This window comes from Artemia franciscana, chromosome 6 (genome assembly GCF_032884065.1).
Source record: "Artemia franciscana chromosome 6, ASM3288406v1, whole genome shotgun sequence".
NCBI lineage: Eukaryota > Metazoa > Arthropoda > Branchiopoda > Anostraca > Artemiidae > Artemia > Artemia franciscana.
This window is the reverse complement of record NC_088868.1, coordinates 21660388-21681773: the sequence shown is the minus strand read 5'-3', so window position 1 is coordinate 21681773 and position 21386 is coordinate 21660388. Positions and strand designations below refer to the sequence as shown.

At 35.2% G+C, this 21386-nt stretch overlaps 2 protein-coding genes across 2 annotated transcripts in view; both read right to left on the bottom strand.

Annotated features, from left to right (window-relative positions):
* Positions 1–11752, bottom strand: part of LOC136028184 (uncharacterized) — a 155612-nt gene extending 143860 nt beyond the window's left edge. The window contains exons 1-2 of the mRNA XM_065705885.1: positions 11704–11752; positions 4011–4143 (exon numbers count right to left, since the gene is read on the bottom strand). The gene's annotated coding sequence lies outside the window, so the exon portion shown is untranslated. The remainder of the gene's footprint in view (positions 1–4010; positions 4144–11703) is intronic.
* An 8452-nt stretch (positions 11753–20204) lies between these two features.
* Positions 20205–21386, bottom strand: part of LOC136028182 (mannose-1-phosphate guanyltransferase alpha-A-like) — a gene marked incomplete in the record, with an annotated part of 42383 nt that continues 41201 nt past the window's right edge. Inside the window, 1 exon segment of the mRNA XM_065705883.1 lies at positions 20205–21101. Coding sequence (XP_065561955.1) covers positions 21001–21101 — 101 coding nt within the window.

The following is a 21386-nucleotide window of genomic DNA, read 5'->3' as shown; positions in this document are numbered from 1 at the left end:
TACTTAGTAAGGACAACAAGCTTCTCACGAGCAAAGAAGATCGCATCGAACGATGGCGTGCTCAATTCCAGGAGCTTCTTCACCCACCAGAAAATGACCACAGCCAACCCATTCCATTCCACAGCAGTTCTGAGTCACCATTCGTGTAGAGGATTGCAATATCACCCCTCCAAGCAGAGAAGAAATTATTCATGCCATAAAACTGTTAAAAAATAATAAAAGCCCTGGCATTGACGAATTACCAGCTGAACTTCTCAAGGCCCTTCCAGAAGCTGCTATCGACGAGCTCCACAACTTACTCACGGATGTCTGGGTCAACGAATACATTACTGAAGAGTGGAGGACCTCTATAATAATTCCTGTATTTAAGAAAGGGGATCGAGCCGATTGTAAAAATTATAGAGGAATTTCCCTGATACCCATTTCTGCAAAAGTTTTCACAATAATAGTATTAAATAGGTTCAGAAATATTAGAAATGATCGGACGAGGCCAAATCAAGCAGGATTCAGACCTGGTATGGGATGCTGCGATCATATTTTTAGCCTGAGACAGATCCTGGAACACCGCCTTATACACCAGCAGGAAACAATACAAGTCTTTATCGACTTTGTAACGGCTTTTGACTTGGTAAAGAGAATCGCCATCTGGGATGCAATGAGGGATGATGGAGTGCCCGAAAAGATAGTCCGTTTAATTAAGGCTTATTACGTGGGAACAAGGGCATTTATAAGAGCTGACGGAGAAATCTCAAATGAAATATCAATTGACGAAGGAGTGCGACAGGGTTGTGCCCTATCGCCTATTTTATTTAACTTTGTCGTTGACCAGATCATGAAGACTCTTGACAAATACAAAGGTGTGACAATCAGTCCAGCACTATCAATAACAGACCTTGATTCCGCCGATTATGTGGATATCTTGGCTGAGTCGATAATAGAAGCACAGCTCATGATAGACGACATTGCTGCTAGATCCCTTGCTACTGGACTAAAGATCAGCCAATCGAAAACAAAATAGATGCGCACCTCTGGGGTAGATGAAACTCCAATCACATTGAATGGCATCCCAATCGAGGACGTCCAGAATTTCAAATATCTAGGCTCCCTAATAAATCCCAAGGGCGAAGCTCTAAGCGAAATACGAAGCCGCATCTCCGCAGCCTGGGCAGCATTCATCCAGCTTCGGAAGTGCCTCTGGTTACGAAATGAAATCTCCCTTCTAACAAAGCTCCGGATATATAACGCTTTGGTTCTCTCTGTGCTTCTTTATGGTTGCGAAACGTGGCCCCTCAGAGCTGGGGAAGCTAATTACCTGAATGTCTTCCACCACAAGTGTCTTCGCTGTTTTCTTAGCCTGCGTTTCTCTGACCGCGTCTCTAACGATGTCATCAGAAGAAGATGTGGTGATATACCACTTGTCGCTGATGTTGTCAAAGCGAGACGTCTACGATGGTTCGGGCATACACTGCGCCGACCGGATGACTCGTTCAGCAAACAGTGCTTGAAATGCCAACCCCTTGCGCACTGGAAGAAGAAGCCTGGAGGACAAAAAAAGATATGGTTGTCAACAATGGGAGGTTTCAAGAAGCACGGGCACCCATGGTACAGACAATGGATCCAGTTGATCGAGCCAGTCGCAATTGAAAGAGAGCCATGGAGAGATGCATGTCGACAAATTCTGGATGCCACGATGGGGCTGGACAAGGCTCGAACGTGACCCAAGTAAGTACCCTCAACTCTAAGCGTTTTCCAAGATTTTATGCCCCCCCCCCACCAACACCCCCCCAATGTCACCGATCCGGTCGGGATTTAAAATAAGACCTCTAAGACACGATATCCTTCTAAATATCAAATTCCATTAAGATCCAATCACCCATTCACAAGTTAAAAATACCTCATTTTTTCTAATTTTTCTTATTTAACCATCCCCCCACTCCTCCCCAAATGGTCGAATCGGGGAAACGACAATTTCAAATTTAATCTGGTCTGGTTCCTGAAACGCCTGCCAGATTTCATCGTCCTAGCTTACCTGAAAGTACCTAGACTAGCAAAACCGGGACAGACAAACCAACAGAATTTGCGATCACTTGATGTCACTTGGTAGATACCAAGTGCCATATAGAATCAACATGCAGCAAGTTTCGCGAATCACAGCATTTAAATATGTTTAGAATAAGGGTGTCATTTCACGAAAATTACGGAGAAGGGCAAAAATATGCTTTCATTTTTATGAAGATAAAAAAGGTATCTTTCAGGATTTTTTTTACAAAAATATAAGAAATATTTTTCAAAATTTAGAGAAACAATTGCCCCCTCTTAATAAGAACCATTAATTTAGACTTTACACGTGTATGAAAAGCAAATTGAAGAAATAGGTTCCTGTTCATACCACCGCTTGTAATAGTCATATTTCTATACGTGTTTTTACAGCAAGTCGTATTTTTATGCATTCCTTACTGGGACAAAAATATTCAATTCATTAAATCAAATTAATCAGACGATGGGCCCATTTGAGCTTTCCAAGGCTAAAATAAAATCTGCAAAACCACCAAAAGACAAAAGCGTTTAGACAAACTCAGGGTAAACAAGAAGGGAAATGGAGGGAGGGTGTCTGAGAGCATCCTTCCCAAATCCTTCTGATTTTTATAACTGTCACAGCTTTATCAAAAGTAGCGTTCATAGTTATATTTTCCCAAAGGAAGGTAGCTGGGGATCAGCCAAGACTAGTACAAAAGATGCTTCCAAATGTCTAGCTCTAAGACTTAGAAAGTACACTTTTATGAACTATTCTACAAATTGCTCTTCTTTGAGTGGACAGTTGCCCTGCCCTCTATGTTGATTAAACTTAAACTAGGAATAAAATTAAGTTATATTTGGAAACAATTAGAACTTTTGAATAAAAAAAATCTATTGCCAAAGCCAGGTAAAGCTCATTTCAGCACAAAAAGCAAGAAAGTCTACTTAAAAAAAATAGGGTCAAATTGCGACCCTTTAATTGGGTTAAAGTGCCTTATTTGTAGTCTTCCTAGCTATATCATTGATGAGAACAGATTTTGAATCCCTATCATAAAACAAGCTTTGGGTATTTCTTTCGTTATTAGTTTTTAAGCCTGGAATTTAGTATAGGCAAATTATTTGAAGTTAACTGTTGCATCAAAACTTCGTAAACAAGGTTGACTTAGTGATGTGGCTACCTAAGTCTTATAATTATCATCAATGCTACAAAAAGAAGATAAGTATTCTTAGAATCATGAACCTTGTTGAAAGTGAGACATCAAAGGTGGAATCCAGATTAAAACTCGAATTGTGAAAATCTAGACATCCTTTGATTACTGCTTCCACTTATTTTGACTATAACAGCTATCTCAAGTTTTCATCCATTGTAACAAGGGAAGAGAGTTATCTGGGAGATAGCTGCAACAAAAGAGCAGGGCTTATTTCGCTCCAACCCCTTTGGGACTTCAAAGGAGCACTAGAACTTTCAATTCATGACGAAATGAGCCCCCTCCCAAATTCCTGTGACCACCCATACTATTTAAAGCAGTCAGTTAAAAAAAATACAAACAAATAAATGGGAGGCACATCACTCTTCATGTATTAAACATTTCTTCATTGACAATGAGTATACTATATAAACTTTGAGGATAAATACTGGAGAAAAAGGAGAACACACATAAAAAAGGCTTTTGTTGAAATCCAGAGGCAGAGTTTTTCTTTTTCTTTTTGTTTTTCTTAATAGAATACCAAAAAAGACATTTTTCCAAAATTTAGAGGTGATTGTCCATCCTCCAATACGTGACACTGGAACTTTTTGAGCTTGTGTACAGTAGACATCAAATTTGAATTAAAAGAAAAACGTTTCAACATTCGCTTCATAGAATTCCATTCTTTCCACTAAATGTGTCTTGTTTTTTTTACCCATTATTTTTTATAATCAAGACCGCGAGCATCCTGTTTAATAAATTAATGTTTCTCACTTCATATATAACAATAAAGCTAATCAAACTTACAGGGTCATCCATGGACTGATCTACCTCCTGACCTTCATATCCTTGATGGGCACCATATTGATCATGCTCCTCAGCTTCATATCCATGGACTTGATCTTCCATATCAGCTAATACAATGTGAAAGATATAAAACCTGAAACATGATTATTCAATTAAAGTAAAATCTCCAAAACTGAGCAATGTTAGGTTAAAGTCAATTGGATATGAAAAATAGCAACACAGAGCCATTGATGGCACATAAAGTGTAAAATCGACGTTTCAGTTCCTTGGCCTTTTTACATAGATAAGTAGCAAATCTGAAAAATACATGCATGTGTGGCACCAAATAGTATTTTACTGCAGTAAGACACAAAACACCTTCAAGAGTATCTAAAGGGTGGGCAGAGACAGGGGCACATATGGGGGATAGGGTGTGTGTGTGTTATGGGGAAGTGGAAGTGTGGCTTACAAGGGGCCCAGGTTGGGACCTAGCAGGTTTTCTTTAGCTTGGCACGAACTATTTTTCATGATATTAATGCATCAGTGAGATGTAAGTCAAAACCACACTCAAATCCAAATTACCTGCTGAAGGGCAACGATTATAAAAATACAGTCTAAAAAGTTTTACTCTAAAAAGTGCACCAAAATTAAAAATAGAGTTTGAACGATTTTACACAGATATGGTTCAGGCCTTGCATGTAGGCTAGGCTAGGGGATGCCTTCAGATCCATTCGAATCTTGTGATTTCAGGGATTTTCTCTATTATATCTCATATTTTTCCATAATTTACCAACTCTTTGTTTTCAGTCAAGTTGTGTTCCCTTAAAGCATGACCTCTATCTCAAAACGCTTCCTGTATTCATATCTGGTCAAGCAAAGGCACAGGGGGTCATTGATCTCTCTCAAAATCAACAAAAACTGAAATTTCTCACGATTTATTTTATTTCTCTTATAATTTGTTTTCTTTTTGTTTTTACCCGCCCCCTTTTATAATGTGAGCCCTCTAATAAATTCTTGCATCTGGGCCTGATAGGCATATCATTGAAATACATATTTAATAGTAGCAGCTTTGACAAAACTTGATACAATAAGATTTTTTAAGCTGCAAATATAACCTAAAAAGGTGTAAAATAAAATCTATCTTTACATTTTCCATAATCTGAGATGAAAAAGCCTCCATATTCTGACATTATTTGTATTTAATAATACTGTCACTCTTTCAATCAAGTACTATTGCAAATAATTAAATACTGTAATGTCAAGTCGAACAAGGTGAGATCCTTCCTTACGGAAACAGGTAAATCCACCAACAGGGTTATCCTCCTAGAGTCTTTGATAAATAGTTGCTTATATTTTCAACATATTTCCCTTATGTTTTTTGTTTTAGCTTTCTATCCCCAAAAAAAAAAAACAATCTCTCTATATGTACTCAGAATAAATGAAACTGGAATTCAACATATGATTGGAATTCCATGGACACCCGCTGATGTCCATTTTTGTGTCTTTTTTAAGGCTACTCATTTGAAAACGACACAATTTCAAATTTAGCCCTTACTTGCAGAAATTAATTTACACTGGGCCATTATGCCAAATACAACCAATTCGAAGAAAAATCAAAGCTCTTTCCAAATATACTATATATAAAAGCTTACTTTGTGGATTTGTATTATTTTTGTGTTCATTTCTCAATAACATTTGGTTTGCAGTGTCCAACAACACTAATTTGAAAGAAAGAAAAAAAAAACTTCATTCCATAGTCTAGGGAAAATCAGAAGGGATTAGATGCAATGTCATAGGCAGTAATTAATATATGTGGAAACAGTCCTGAATGGGAGATCAAACGGTATATTTATTTTACTTTTTATCTGGTTTTGTAATACTTTTGTGCCTGGTCTCCATTAGCAGCTGGGGGGGGGGGGGGGGGTTAAAGGGGTAAACATGTCCCTGGGCAAAGCATCTATTGGGGTGATACTTAGAAAATGGGTATCCTATACTTGGGGCATTTGAATGCAGAAAAGCTGAAAGCACCTTTGGGTACCAAATTGGAGCTGTCAGGAGGGGTGAATAGACCTTTATTATTTTTCTGAGTGAAGGAGTGGAGTTTAATCTTTCGTTTATGGGACCAAATATTGGTTTGCCCCAAAATCTTTGTACTATAAACCCCTATAGGACTTCTATATAGAATTTATTCAGGTCGAAGTAAAAAAGCAAATCAGAAGATAGTATGTGCACATAAACAATCAGAATAACAAAGGCGTCATTGGATGGGGGAAGGCAATGGGGGGCAGTTGTCTCACCCCAATAATTTTGAAAAATACTTTCATCTGCTAGGTAAACCTAAAAACGATAACTGGTAAGAAACTGGGGTATGTATTGCCAGTTCCTTTTTCTTTTCTTTTTTCTTTTTTTTTTTGGCAAAAAAAGGACTAGGTTAAGAGGTATATTTTAAATGAACTTTTTACTGAATTAACGTTAATACAGCAAAAATTACAGTAGCGCTAGTTTTGTTTTAAGTTTGATAGGGTAAAATAAGTGTACAAAATAGATAAAGGCCAGGCACAGCAGATAGTGAAAATCTGACAGTGAACCCCCACTGCTGGACAGATACCAAAGTAGGACTGCCAACTTAATTCTGTTTATTTGGTATGTGTTAAGTACTGTTTAATGCTTTTGAAATTAACCAAGTAGCATCTTTGCTAAACAGTATCTTTCCTTTGTTACCACTTGAAGACCCACACCTCCTTTACTTTATTACTGTTTGGCGTTTGGTATTCATTATAAAATAATTTCCCAAAATAAGTCTAAAGACAGCTTAAAAACATGTTCAGACTTGTATTTTTGATGAATTTTCTGATGGGAGGACCCCCATTCCCCCTAATGGGTATCCCACACCATCAGACCCCCAGATCTGGGCCTCCCTTGTCCTCAAATCAAAGCACTGAAAATATGCCCATGTAAAATAGTGTAACCTATCTATGATATTGAGAATAGCTTAAGGAATTGAATTAGACCTCTCAGGGAACATTGGGGGAGAGGAGGACAATAGGACTTCAAATTCTATGTTTGAGATAGGGGATGAGAGGGTCAAACCATCTTTGTCTCCAAATACTGGTTTGCCTAAAACAGAGTCAACCATTCAATGGACAAAAGGAGGTAAAATCAGTCCAAGAAATGAAGACAAAAAAATAGAAAAAAAATCAGTTGCAAAGGAGATTATTCAGTGAATATTGTTTTTCTATCTTGTGAATCTTGACTAGCATTACAATTTTGTTCTTTTTTTGGTGTTTTGACAAACAAAAGGACAATTGTTTTCAATAGAATACAAATGAAACTCTTGCCTTTAGGGGGTTAAGGGGAGATGTGTATATCTGTTCTTATTTGTGGTAGTTACTGTTTGTTTTAAGTTTGGCTTGAAAATTCATTTTAATTTGCTTGTTTTAGATTTCATTAATTCATAGTGGCATTGTTGAGGGGGGGGACAAGTGGGGCAATTGCCTCCCCTCAATAATTTGAAAAAAAAGAATTTATTAGATAGGTTTAAAACTGTTGCTTGTTTTATTCAAATTTGCTCATTGTTTTGAGAAAATATTTTTTCTATTAACCCATACTCATTTTAACATAGGGAAAACTAGAAAAATAGTGGTCCATTATGTTTCACAATATGTTCTGCGTTAATATTTTTCCAAATATACTGCCTTTGAAACCTTATCATCGAGTAAAAATGTATGCCTAGTTAATGGTAAAATTGAAAAATGTTCTATGCTTCCTGTTTTGCCATATTTGCAAATTCTCTTTCTCTTTTTCTATTGTTATCAATTTTATCTTGCAGCACTAGGAGACAATGCTTTGCTTGTGAAGGGAATCATAGATATAAAACAATATTCAGTGTAATCCCTCAGGGAATGTATAAACCCCATACCCTAATTTACACAAGGAAAACTTATGTGTAATTTTTTTGAATTTGTTTTTTTAACAAAGAAACAAAGGTGAAGGTAATTTTCAAACCATATGAGTCAATTTCCCCTTCCAATTGGCATCCCTGGCAATTTTAATTAATTTATTGTATCTGCTGCAATCATGCCAAAAGTTGTTCAGATTTTTTGGATATTATTTGTCCAACAATGACCAATGGATATGTTAACAATTCTAACTTCATTTTTTGAGTATTTTCAAATTTGAAATACGGTTGCTATTTAAATGTGGGCAATATGTCACAATACAACATTGCACAATCTGTTGTAATACTTTGACTTATCCAGTATCTGCATCTTTACTTAGACAGCACCATTGTGCTGTCTATGATTTTTGTTTCACCTTTATTTGGCCTACTCATACCAATCCTATTTATAAAACTTAAGTGGTAATGGATACCAAGGACTACAGTTCAAAATTAAATGTTTTACTGAAAAGTAAAGAAAACATACAAAAAACTTTCTTTTGACCTGACAGACTCATACACAAAGAAGTTTAAAAATGAGTTAAGGATTCTGAAGGAAGAAGGGAAGATTACACCTCAACTTTACTACAAATGCTTACCAAGAAGTTCTTTGTGCCCTAAATTATATAGATTTCCAGCCAATTCTTGCAAGTACAAAGTCACCAACAAGTGCTCTTAGCAAGTGGCTAGTGTCATTATGTAAACCACTCATGTCAACACAAATTTGTTACATTAAGAATTTGTCAGAACTTGTGAAAAAACCAAAAGAAGTGGAAATTTCTTCAAATTCTATAATCTCAAGTTTTGACATAGTATCAATGTATACAAATATTGATGTAAAAACTGCAAAAATTCTTCTTGAAAGAAAGATATTAAGAAATTTGGGCTTAATTAGGGGTAAAACAGTTTTGGATGTTAGTGTAATTATGAATTTAGTTAGGTTGTGCAATACACTCTCTTAATTTTTTTTTCAATTCAAGGGGGTTTTTTGAACAAGTAAATGGTTTACCCATGGGAACCCCTTTAAGTCCTTTATTAGCAAATAGTTTTTTAGAAAATATTGATACAATAGTGTTAGATTCATATTTTTTTAAACATAAATTTTGGGGGAGATATATGGATGACATAATTTTAGTATGGAATTATGGGGAGGAGGAATTAAAAGGTTTTTTAGAACATTTTAAATTTGGGGGAGGTGATTTAAAATTTACAGTAGAATTAGAAGAGGATAAGAAACTTCCTTTTCTTGATGTTCTTCTTTTAAGAAATGAAAATAGTCTGGATTTTAACATTTACAGAAAACCTACTAACAATAATAGATTTTTGTTGTTCTTCTCTGGTCACACTCACAAAGTAAAATTGGTTTAATCATATCCTTAACTGGCCATATTTTTAGAATTTACACTCCAAAATTTATTGAGGAGGAATTATTGTTGTTATAAGAAATTTTAATAAGTAGCCATTACCCAGGTTGGTTGATTGACCAGACTTTCAAAAAGCATTTCTAGAATTTTCTAATGATATCCTAGAAATAACAGAAAAGAAAAAAATTTTTTGTTCTTTACTATATGTTCCAGGGCTGAGTGAAAAACTTAAAAGAATTTTAAAAAATAAATGATTTAAAGGTAGCTTTAAAGGTAGTAGTACTTTGGCCAGTTTTTTTTTTTTTTTTTTTATTCTGGAAAGGATCCAATTTCTATAGAGCAACAAAGTAGGGTTTATAAAATCCTATGTACTTGTGGAAACTCTTTTGTGGGATGTACTAACCAGAATTTACACACACATGCATATATATATATATTTATATATATATATATATATATATATATATATATATATATATATATATATATATATATATAGCTTATAGTGCATAGCTTATTTATAAAAATCTTTAAATTAGCCAACACCAGAACCAGTAGATTATAAGCCTAGGAGCCTAGATGAACATAAGGAACCATGTTAAGAAAACTATCTTAACTCCATAATATGCAGACTGATCACAATTAACACATTTTGCAGGGAGACCTTTATCTTCACTTCTTTCCTTTTTATATAGTTTTTCATAGAAATTCATGAACTTCTTAGAACCTATATAGCCTATTTACAGGGTGTATACTCCCATCCCCCTAATGTGCACATATATAGGCTACCTAGAATTGCATCCTTAGTCTAAATATAAGGTAAAATTCTATTTAATTGACTTCTTGCTATCTTGGAAAGCATTTAGGTTAGGAAAATGAAACTTTTAGGAATGGGTCTACAAGGCTAAAGTATGTCCCAGGAAGGTATTTTAAAGCACCCACCTCTACTCCTTCTCCCTTTAGAGGGCCCTGAACTTTGCATCCATGACAGGTCTATACCTATTGAAATTGTGACAAAAGAACATTTTACCTTAATTTTTGGTTACTAGTTGCTTTTTCTCTGCCTTTAGTTCTGAAAATGCAATTCCTGTCATTTGAGTAGAATTTTGAGCCATATCAATGTTTTTTTTCAAAATTTAGGAAATGTATTTACATATCTTTAAAACCTTATAAATGGAATTGAGCAAAGTTATGAAGCTGAAAACAATTTTGTTGTGCTTCAATTAAGCAGAAGATCTGGTAAAATTCTAGTTAATTGACTTCTTGCTCTCTCAGAAAGGGTTTAGGTTAGGAAAATGAAACTTTAAGGGATGAATCTACAGACTTTCAGGGATGTGTCTACAGGCTAAAGTATGCCCTGGGAAGGTATTTTGAAGCAACTACCTCCACTCCTTCTCCCTCTAGAGGGCCCTGACCTTTGATGACCTTTAAAAATATGAGTGTTATAAAAGTGAAACCTTGCAAAATAGATCTTCTGCTTGAATGAAGTATATTAAAATTGTTTTTGGCTTCACAGCTTTGCTTAATCCCAATTTCTATAGTTTTAAAGATATGCAAATACATTTCCTAAATTTTGAAAAAAAAACATTAATATGGCTCAGAATTCTACTCAAATAACAGAAATTGCATTTTCAGAAGTAAAGGCAGAGAAAATGCAACTAGTAACTGAAAATTAAGGTAAAATGTTGTTTTGTCAAAATTTTAACAGGTATAGACCTGTCATGTAGGCAAATTTCAGGGCCCATTAGAGGGAGAAGGGGTGGAGGTGGGTACTTAAAATACCTTCCCAGGACATAGTTTAGCCTGTAGACCCATCCCTGAAGGTTTCATTTTCCTAGCCTAATTCCTTTTTGAGACAGCAAGAAGTCAATTAACTAGAATTTTACCAAATATAACATTCATTTGCAGCACAAATGAGCTTTACCCCTATATTAGCAATATGGTAATGTCCTAGGCTAGCTAGACATAAGAAAACATGTTAAGAAAACAATTCTTATCCCATAATATGTAGAATAATCATAGTCGACTCATTTTACAGGGAGGAGAACCTTCATTTTCATTTCTTCCTTGTTTCTACAGTTTTGCCTAGCCCATTTATTTACACAATAAACTATATACCCTCATCCCCCTAATGTACAAATATATACCCAGAATTGCATCTTATATCTAAATAGATCATTCATTTGCATTACCAATGCACTTAACTCCCATATTAGCCATATGGTGGATGTCCTGTAGGTAGCCTTAGGCTGGGAATAGCCTACCTAGGCTATGATGATAACAGGGTAAGCACTCTAGAATGAGTAACATTTGAAAGTAAAAAAAAAAAAAAAACAAGGAAACGATTCAATCCGTAGAAACAAGATGATCATGGCTCGAATTAGTCTAGAGTGAAACAAAATTTCTACAATACCTTGCTTAAACGTGCCAACCCTCTAATAGAAAGGAATAATTCGTCTTTTCTTTTCAAGTTCTTTTTTCGCCATCTATATAGATCTATGTAGATATTGTAAGAGCTTGCAAAGGATAAAGCCGCAGTGTTTAAAAATAGCCGTTGAAGTTAACATTATCCGGCTATCTTCCCCAGACGCCGTATATACGGACGTCATATGGATATTGCAAGAGTTTGCAAAGGATAAATTCACAATGTTTAAAAGTTGCATCTGGCTATATCTTGTTTCTCCGACCGTAATCTGAAAGAATTAACACCATAAATTAGGTGGTAGCGTGCTAGCTGAAACATTTATGGACAGCTATTAAAATAACAACAATAATTCATCGTACTCTAACTTAATAATGATTTAAGGAAAAACTCTGCTGGGAGTAAAGAGCGAAGTTGAAACTTGAAAAAGAGCAAAACTTATTACTTCAAAGCCTATTTAATTTTAATAAACTAGTACAAATAAACCTACTAATTGTTTTCCCATGATTTTAGCACGATGCAAAAGTAGTACTTTATTGAAAATACAAAATCTGCGCGACAAGCAAGATTAGGAGCAGAAGCTAAGCAAGAGATTATTAATATTGTAGAATAAACTGCAAAGCAACAGTTTTGTTCGTTTAAAATTTCATCTTCTCTGTTTATCAGAGAAACTTTTTTTTGAATTAATTACCTGAAAAGGCCACCTTCTACTAATGGGTTGTCAAAAATTTAAGTAATTACTTTAGCATTTATGCCCTTGTCAGATGATCGTCCTACCTTTTGAAGGGTGAAAGGAGGGAGAGTGTCTAAAAAGGAGGCTGTAAATCTTAGGTCTAGAGTTTTCAGCCATTTAAATTACAATGTTACCATTTTCATGCTTCCAATTCCATAAAAAATACTTCATTCTTGTGTGTTTTCAGTAAAGCGCTAGTTTTGTATAGTTTTAAAAACACGGAAAAATAAATCGTCGGTTCATTTGTACTAGTTTATCGATGTCGCTCTCTGCTTTCGCCAGAATAAATATTTATGCAATGAATAGAATTCTTAAGGCAGTAAAATCCTTTTTTACTGTGGCACGATCTATGCCATGCTGTTACTTTAGAAGCACATACTCTTTCTTCATGTTCTATGTAGTTTGATATAAGTTTCATGTGATGGGATTTTCGACAATGGTAAATTCCAATTTTCAATGGTGTACATAGTGTTTTGATCAAATGTTATTTTCGAAGAGTTTTCAGGTTGTTATTCAAAATTCCTGTAAATTTGTTCTCTAAATATCACTTTGCTGTTAAGACTAATTGAAATAATAGTCACTATCCCTAGATCGGCTACAAATCACAAGTTGTTTTTTTTTCTTTCAGACAACGCATTTTGAAAGTTTTGGTTACTCCAGATATGGTCCCAAGATTTGCCCGTTTTGGTGCCATATGGCACTTTATGACGGTGTTAAATACTCTTTATGATGATTCAGACAAAACTATAACTTAGATCTCGAAGTTTTATCACTATTCAATGTGGCTTTTAAATGCTCTTTTTAACTACAAATCTAGGAAAAGAACACTTAAATGACACACAGTATTTTATTGAGCTTTTAAAAGAGAGGGGAGGGGTACGCTATTTGCCTCCTAGCCCTTGCCTAGATTTAAAAAAAAATACAATTCAAGGTCAACTTTTTGGGTGTCATATGGCTCTTTATGATGGCGTTATCGAGTCAACTTATAAAAAGCAATTAAAATAAAAATTTATTTTTAAATGAGTCTTTAAACAACTCTCTATTGATGTTCTAGTGCCCCGCCCCACCTTTCCATTCCAAAAGTATCACCCAAATTGCAATTTTAGGGTGCCATAAGCACCTTAATTCTAAAATAACTCTAAAAAGCGATCAGATATTTAAAAACTACCTTTTACATGAGCCCTAGAAGGGCTTTCTATGATGTTCCAGTGCCCAGCTAGCGACGAATAAAAAAAAAGGTAAAAAAGAGAGCACATCAGTTCTACCTATGCAAAAAGTCATTTACCTTATTGTTCAAGTTGGGGGACTGGAAATTTCCTGTATGGGGTTTTTACAACGGTAATTCTAATGGTGGACTTTTCGTTTTGTTATAAAACCATTTTCAAGGGGTTTCTGGCTCTTACTGAACATGCTTGTAAATTCGTTTTCAAAATAACATTTTAATACTACTAACAACTCACCGCATACCAAACCGTCTTTGGCCAGCGCACCTACACACACTCCTTCATACAAATCAATTTAAAACCTCCCTCTTTACACCCCCCAGATAGTTATCATTTCCCTTGAATCTTTCCTTACATCTTCCCGACCCAACCAAAAACGACCTGCTTTCCGTTTAGCCCCAGACGGTTGGCTGAAAAGGACAACCTATCTGTCATCCTTCATCCATAGGACGTACCTAGCCATCTATAACTTTCTCTCATCATAGCCCTAGAAAGGGGAGCTTAACCACACTTCTCGTACAGTCCAATGTTTGAAATACGGTCAGTCAGCAGGGTACCATAAAAAATCCGCAGGCAATTTCTCTGGAAAAGAGAAATTGCGTACTGATTGTTTTAAATCCTTACCTTACCTTGGATCTTCTTGTGCCTCCAGAGAAGCTTAGGGCATCCAAGAAGAGTCACCAATCACCTCTCATCCTATCTTCTTATTCCCATTGGATTGAGGCATTGAGGTTTGTGAGGTCAGCCCGATGTGTTCATTACGTGAAGTCCAAGGGTACTTGCATATATCTTTATAGGCAAAGAGAGTGCCGCCACTAACCAAACCGAAGGACTGAGCCATTTCCATAAGCAACTCTCCATTTTTGTTGCGTTTTCCAGGGCCGTGGTTTCCGAGGACGTCAACACAATAATCTTTGTCGTTCCCAACCTTTGCGTTGAAATCCTTCATGACACATAGAATATCATGTCTGGGTACATCTTTAAGGACAGATGTCAGTTCTTTGTAGAACGTCTCTTTGTGATCGTCTTTGGCTTCGTTAGTGGGTGCATAGCACGCAGCCAGGGTCAGTTTGGCATGTTTCCTATGGAATCGAGCAGTCAAAATGCGGTTGCTCACGGGTTTCCAGCTAATTGTCACAGGCTATGGCCAGTCCAGCTTCCCGTCGTGTTTCATGACCGTTGAAGATTAAAGTGTTTCTGCTGCTGAGCAGTTGCTTTCCATTTCCCGGCCATCACACTTCCGAGAAGGTCATTATGTCTAACCGATAGCGAGTCATCTCCTTCTCTAGCTATTCCACCTTCGACAGCTGTGCTAGCGTCTGAACGTTCCAAAATCCAATTTTTAGTGGTATTTTCGCACTAAAAATCTTTCCAGTGGGAGGGTGCAAGGGTCGTATTTGAAAAGGGAATTCCGATTACATTTTTCTTTGATGTTATTTTTAGCATATTTTTTTCCAGGGGCAGATTGCTAAACCCTCGTAAAACTTCCCTCCTTTGTCCAGGCTTGAGACTGACCGTAAATCCTTACAGGCTGAGTTTAAATCCGTTTAGTAAAGTAACTTTTTCCTATTAAAATAAATCGAAATAATAATTATCATTTCTGAATTAGCAATAAATATCAATTTTTCCCTACTAGACAATTTTTTAACCACATTTTCAAGCTTTCGGTTACTATAGGCCGTGATTCGCCCTCTACATGGTTGTAGCTATCACTGCAAGTATGGTAATTTCTTACGGGTCCTAGATAGTATTGCAACTGGTAAAACTGGTCACGCAAAATTGGGTATTTTACCGTAATTTACGTACCCCGTAAAAATTGATATTTAGCAATTTTACTTAATTTAAGCATTTTATGTAATTTACGCATTTTACCTATTTTACCGTTATTCTACCGGTATTTTACATGTTTTACTTACACATTTTACGAGAGATTGCAATTTTCACAGGAAAAAAGCGCGAAGAGGTTGACAGTAGCAGGCATGGATACGATTTTGTTTTGTGCATACCTGTATTACCCAGCTTAAAAGGTCGTCTGTTTGACTTCAGTCTCTTGTTATAAAAACAATACAGTAAATTATAGTACAGGTAATTATATGAAAGTTCTTAAGCCGAACTAGCCAGCCATGACAATAAACAACAAAGAGAGATAAAACTCAATGAAAGGACTATAGAAAGACGAAAGACTGTAGAAATAGACGAGACTGCGGTCAGTAGAAAGAAAAGATGAAAAACAAAAAGGATGCGGATATTTCGCCTGTATGCTAACTAGGCGTCCTCAGCACACGATCAACAAAGATAAAAAGAAAAAGCACTAAACTAAAAACAAATAAAACTACCATCAATATTAATAAATACATTTGTAGCAACTAATCCACGTAGGGAAAAGTATGAGAACATCAAAGCAACTAAGAAAAAATTAAAAAAAATTGAAAATAAGTTAAATATTCTGTTGCGAAATAATCCTCTTGTTAGCTAATTCTGAAGCAACTCTTTTTGTCCAGTAGGTAATCTAGTCCCCTGGTGATTATGTAAAATCTTAATTCCCTTATTTACTATTGGTTCATTTTTCAAAACACAATCATAAATTGAGTCCATATTTAAATTTCCCATGTCCCTATTGATTGAAAGATTAGCAAACGTATGTTTTTTAATTTCCATAGCCTCCCTCGCCCATTGGCAAAAACCCTTATCGTTAGAAATAGCCGTGGTCTCATCAAATTGTACAAAATGCTCAGGATGAAAGAATGTATGTTCAGCCAGAGCCGAAACAAAAGTTTCAGGAGGCTTTCTTAATTGTAGGTTTTTTTTTCTATTGAGTTGCGATGCTCAATAAATTGTTGATGAGTTCTAAATATATAAAACTTTCCAAAAGAACAATAAATTTTACACACCCCACAAACTCCGGGTTAAATCCTCCCTAGAATTAAGGAAACTAACTAATGGTCTCACCGATTGGAAACACGTATCAATGTTATGTCTACGCAAAATTCATTAAGTATCTCCACCGAAACAGGTACATAAGGAAAAGAAATAAAACTTTTAGGCATATTTAATTCTGAGCACTGCGAAACTCCAGTAACCCTATTGTTATGTTTATTGCGTCAATTTTTTTTTATTTTATCAATGAATTTAATCGGGTAACTATTAAAAAAAATAAAATATCCCTCAAATTCGGAATCTAAAATCTCCTGGGAACAAATTCTGAAAGCTCTATCTACCAGTGCAATCACAACTCCTCGTTTCACTGAAATAGGGTGGCATGAATGGAAGTTCAAATACCTATCATTGTGTATAGGCTTTCTTATATTGAGAAGAGTAAATGAAAACCCCTTTTAGTCAATAGGAAATCAAGAAAAAGTAGTTTGCCATTTTCTTCAAACTCCACAGTAAATTTTACATTTTTATCAAAACTATTTAAATGATTATGGTAAAGATCTAAGGACTCTAAGCCATGTTTCCAAATGCAAACCACTTCGTCCATGAATCTGCCCCAGAAACAAGGGGAGAGCCTCAAACTGTCTATAGCGGAGATTTTAATAGAGTCCATGAAGAGATACTATTCCTAGATACGTGATTGACATAACCGGAACAGATCCACTCTCTTTGGGGGAGTTGGGGGGAGGGTTAATTCAGAAAAATTAGAAAAAAATGAGGTATTTTTAACTTACGAAGGAGTGATCAGATCTTTATTAAATTTATATTTAGAAGGACCTTGTAACTCAGATCTCTTATTTTAAATCCCGACCGGGTCCAGTGTCATTGGGGAGAGTTCGGGGAGGAGAACCAGAAATCTTGGAAAACGCTTAGAATGGACAGATCAGGATGAAACTTGGTGGAGGAATAAGCACAAGTCCAAGATACGCGACTGACATAACAGGACCGGATCCGCTCTCTTTGGGGGAGTTGGGGGGGGGGGGGGGTAGTCCGGAAAAATTAGAAAAAATGAGGTATCTGTAACTTACGAATGGGTTATCAGATTTTAATGAAATTCGATATTTAGAAGGATCTTGTTTAAATTTGATTTTTGTGTTCCTAAGAGTGGACGCAATGCCACCGACAACCATTTTCCTAATTTTGCGACAGGTGGCGAGAAAGTTGATACAGTGGGACGGAGGGGGACTCCAGTCTTGTGAATTTTGGGTAGACCATAGATCTTGGGTGCAGAATAACCTCTTGGATATAATTTATTATAAAACTGTGGGGTAATGTGTAAATTGTTTTTCAAAGACTCCAGTTCCTTTCTTATCGAATTTACATATTTATCCATAGGATCAAAATCCAGTTTTTTGTAAGTAATGGTATCAGAAATATTCGTATTGATTTTACGATCATAATCATTAGTGTCCAGAATTACAATAGTGTTGCCTTTGTCTGCTCTAGTGATAGTAAGGACCTTATCCTTTTTCAAATCAGAAAGCATTTTAATGTAATTTTTTGTGACATTATTTCAATTTTGCTCATGTTAAAGGTGCTTAGTTTCCTTACGATCTCGGCTCTGAGCTCCTGAGAAGCCTCGACTCTATCAAAAAAAGCCATAATTCCATAATTCCTACCTTAGAAATTATTCTTGAATAAGAAATTGGTGTTTGAAAACAGAATTTAAAACCCTTCGACAAAACTGCCTCTTGTTGACTACTATGAGGTTTAGATGACAAATTCTTAATGGCAGGACCCAGACAAAAGCGAGGATAAAAAATATCCGAATCCAGGAACTTTTCAAATAAAAGTCTATTGAACTTGTCGGCCAAACGAACCTTTGACCGAATGGCAATCAAATGGTACTGTGTATATAAGTCATCTCAGCAATATCCCAAGAAAGACCCAGTGTATTAAGCATAAACTTAGGGACTACTACCATTACAGCTTCTGCTCTTACAATTTAACTAAATTAAAGGTGTAAGTATACCCAGCTTGTCAAAGAGTACAGATATAATTTTTTCGGGAATGGTGTTAAGTTTTATTTTTCAGGTCAACTTAAGAAGGTACTATTTGCGTCAAGAGTTTCAGTAGGGTGTATTTTTGAAAATTTTTCTTCAAAATATATAGCAAGCCAACTATGGATTCTTACAGGAAAAAACGAACAAATTTAAGACATAACTTTCTTTTTCTATAAAAAAGACTATTCCAATAAAAAACGAACAGAGATTACGATAAATCACCATCAATAATTATACGAAACCAAAACTGAACCGAAATTGCAAAAAGAACCGAGTCAAACTCAAAACGAGCAGAAATTAACATTAGCAGGTCTGCAGACAAAAACATAATTTGCAGTTTACTGAAAACAAAATTCATATTAAATGTTTTTACTTTGTTAGTTCGTGGTTACTAAACGGAATTAAGGAGCGACTCGGCCTAATTTTAACCAAAACTCTAATAACGGGAATTTTCATAAAAATTAATACATCAGAAGAACTGGCTTTTTATGCTCATTCCACAAGCTTAAATTCAAGTTTAATATTAAACATCAAAAGCTACAAGCCAGAAAAAAATGTCTGATTTTCGAAGAAGTAAAAGTTTGACTTTTTGTCCCAGTTCTTTAAAAACCACTGCGTAAAGACAAGGGCCGCTGAACTGAATTAAGAAGCTTTTTAAAGCACTAACAATTTTAGAGCGAGGGCTTGAGGATGGGGCAGTCCCCTCATATACGGAGTAATTTCTATTCATTTTAAGTTTTAATGTTGCTCCTTAATTTAAGTTTTTTTTTAATCTTTAGAAAAGAATGAACCTCAGTAATTATCACGTAAGAATTAAATACCATATTCAATATTAGCACCACCATAAGGATGAATTTCGATTACCACTGTATTGGATTTCTCACAATAATCACCAATGCTATAATTCAACCATTGCTATAACTCATTCATATGGAGACAGATAAGTCTTGCAAAAAAAACTTCAAAACGGTCTTTATCTTGCAAAAGTTTGCTCTCTTGTTAATATTTAACGAGTATTGTTTAAACTTATCTTTAAGATATTTTAACCACTTATAATGGCGAGGAAGTATACAAATCATTGAAACTAATCCAATCATGTCTATGATCAACTAAATTTCCCGTTGCAATGACTGTTACGCCATCTTTTTTAAGTTATCTGTTCAGCATGACGAATGAACTGAATCATCAATGTTTAGTTTGGACGTCCAGCGCATATATTTACAAAGGGTGGGAGCCTAAAATAGGAAGAAATTACTAAAAAATGTAGCGTGAAGAGCGAGATATAACGAGAGGGCAACCCTCTCATATACAGAAAAACTTTTGCTCGTTTTAAGTTTTATTGTTGCTCTTTACGTTGAGTTGAAATAATTTCTTTTTATTTAATTAATAGGAGAATTGTTCAAAGGAGTCGTAATTTCCGAATGCGAGAAGTTAATATTTCCTTTAGAGCATTTTTTCTCACAGATAAATCCATAAAAAAAAAAAAAAACTGAGAAGAGACAGGAATCAATCCCCATGTTTCGACCAGACATTTGGATATGTTTGTTCAACAATGAGCCTATGTGTTCACTCGCACACAGTGACAGTAGAAGTGGTGAATCAAGTAACAATCTTATTTAATAAGTAGTGAAAATATACAGAATAGAACAGAATAGAACACAATATCTCAGAAAAAGAATTATCAAAGTAATATTTGGTAATGTATTAATCATCTAAAAAATAATCATAAAATATAACGGTAAAATAAACCAATTTTAGAACACAATGTAAAAAAATCTTCCACTGAGTAATGAGGTTTTATCATTAAATGAAACAATTTAATGAAAAAAAAATCGAAATATGAGTTGCCTAAGTTAAATAAGAAGATTATATTAGAACATTGGTAGAAATTATAACAAAAGTGATACATAATAAAGTCTTTGTTTAATGTTCCAAAGGTTACTTATGCCAATATCATTGTTCAATAATAAAAATTTAGTTTTTTTTTGTTACAATACAAAATTCATACTATATATCCTTAGAGTAACAGTTATAGAGATTTATTTAAATGTACAATACTATCTTTTTTCCATATTTTGGTGGAATTTCCAATGAAATAATAGTCCTGTGTTTAGGAATCGTTGTTCTAAACTTAAATTCAAAGTTGTTCAATAATGATCCTAAAGTCAATTTGGTAAAGTATGGCTTCAGTTAATCTTTTTTTTTTTTCAGAAACTATATTTGATTCCTTTTAATACTGAAACCACATTATGAAGGAAAAATACAAAGCTAAATTCGATATTCTTAATCAAGAATAAAATAAATAAATAAAATAGATAACTCAAGGCCACCCATAACAGAATTATTTCCATATACACCCAACGTTCTAATCTTTAAGCCAAAGCCAAGACTCGAATTAAAGGACGATCTCCATGTTCACACTTCTTGATAACTCCTTATGGGGAAGTACTATTGAGTTTCTGATAATTAGCTCAGAAGGCACATGAACACTAGATCCTGAAAGAAAAGGAATTGTTGGATCAAACTTGTATGTTAGCTTTGGGAAAACTGTTAGAAATACAAGACGAATGAGAATTGAGAGAGAAAGGGAGAGAAGATAGATAGATAGAGGAGAGAAAGAGAGATACAGAGAGAAAGACAAACACAGGGAGAGATAAAGGAGAGAAAGGGGAGGGAAATCAGGATAGAGAGGGAGGGAGAAGGGGAGGGGATAGGAGAGACAGGAAATACAAAGAGAGAAAGTAGATAAAGTGGGGGAGCGAAAGAAAGAAGTTGAAAGGG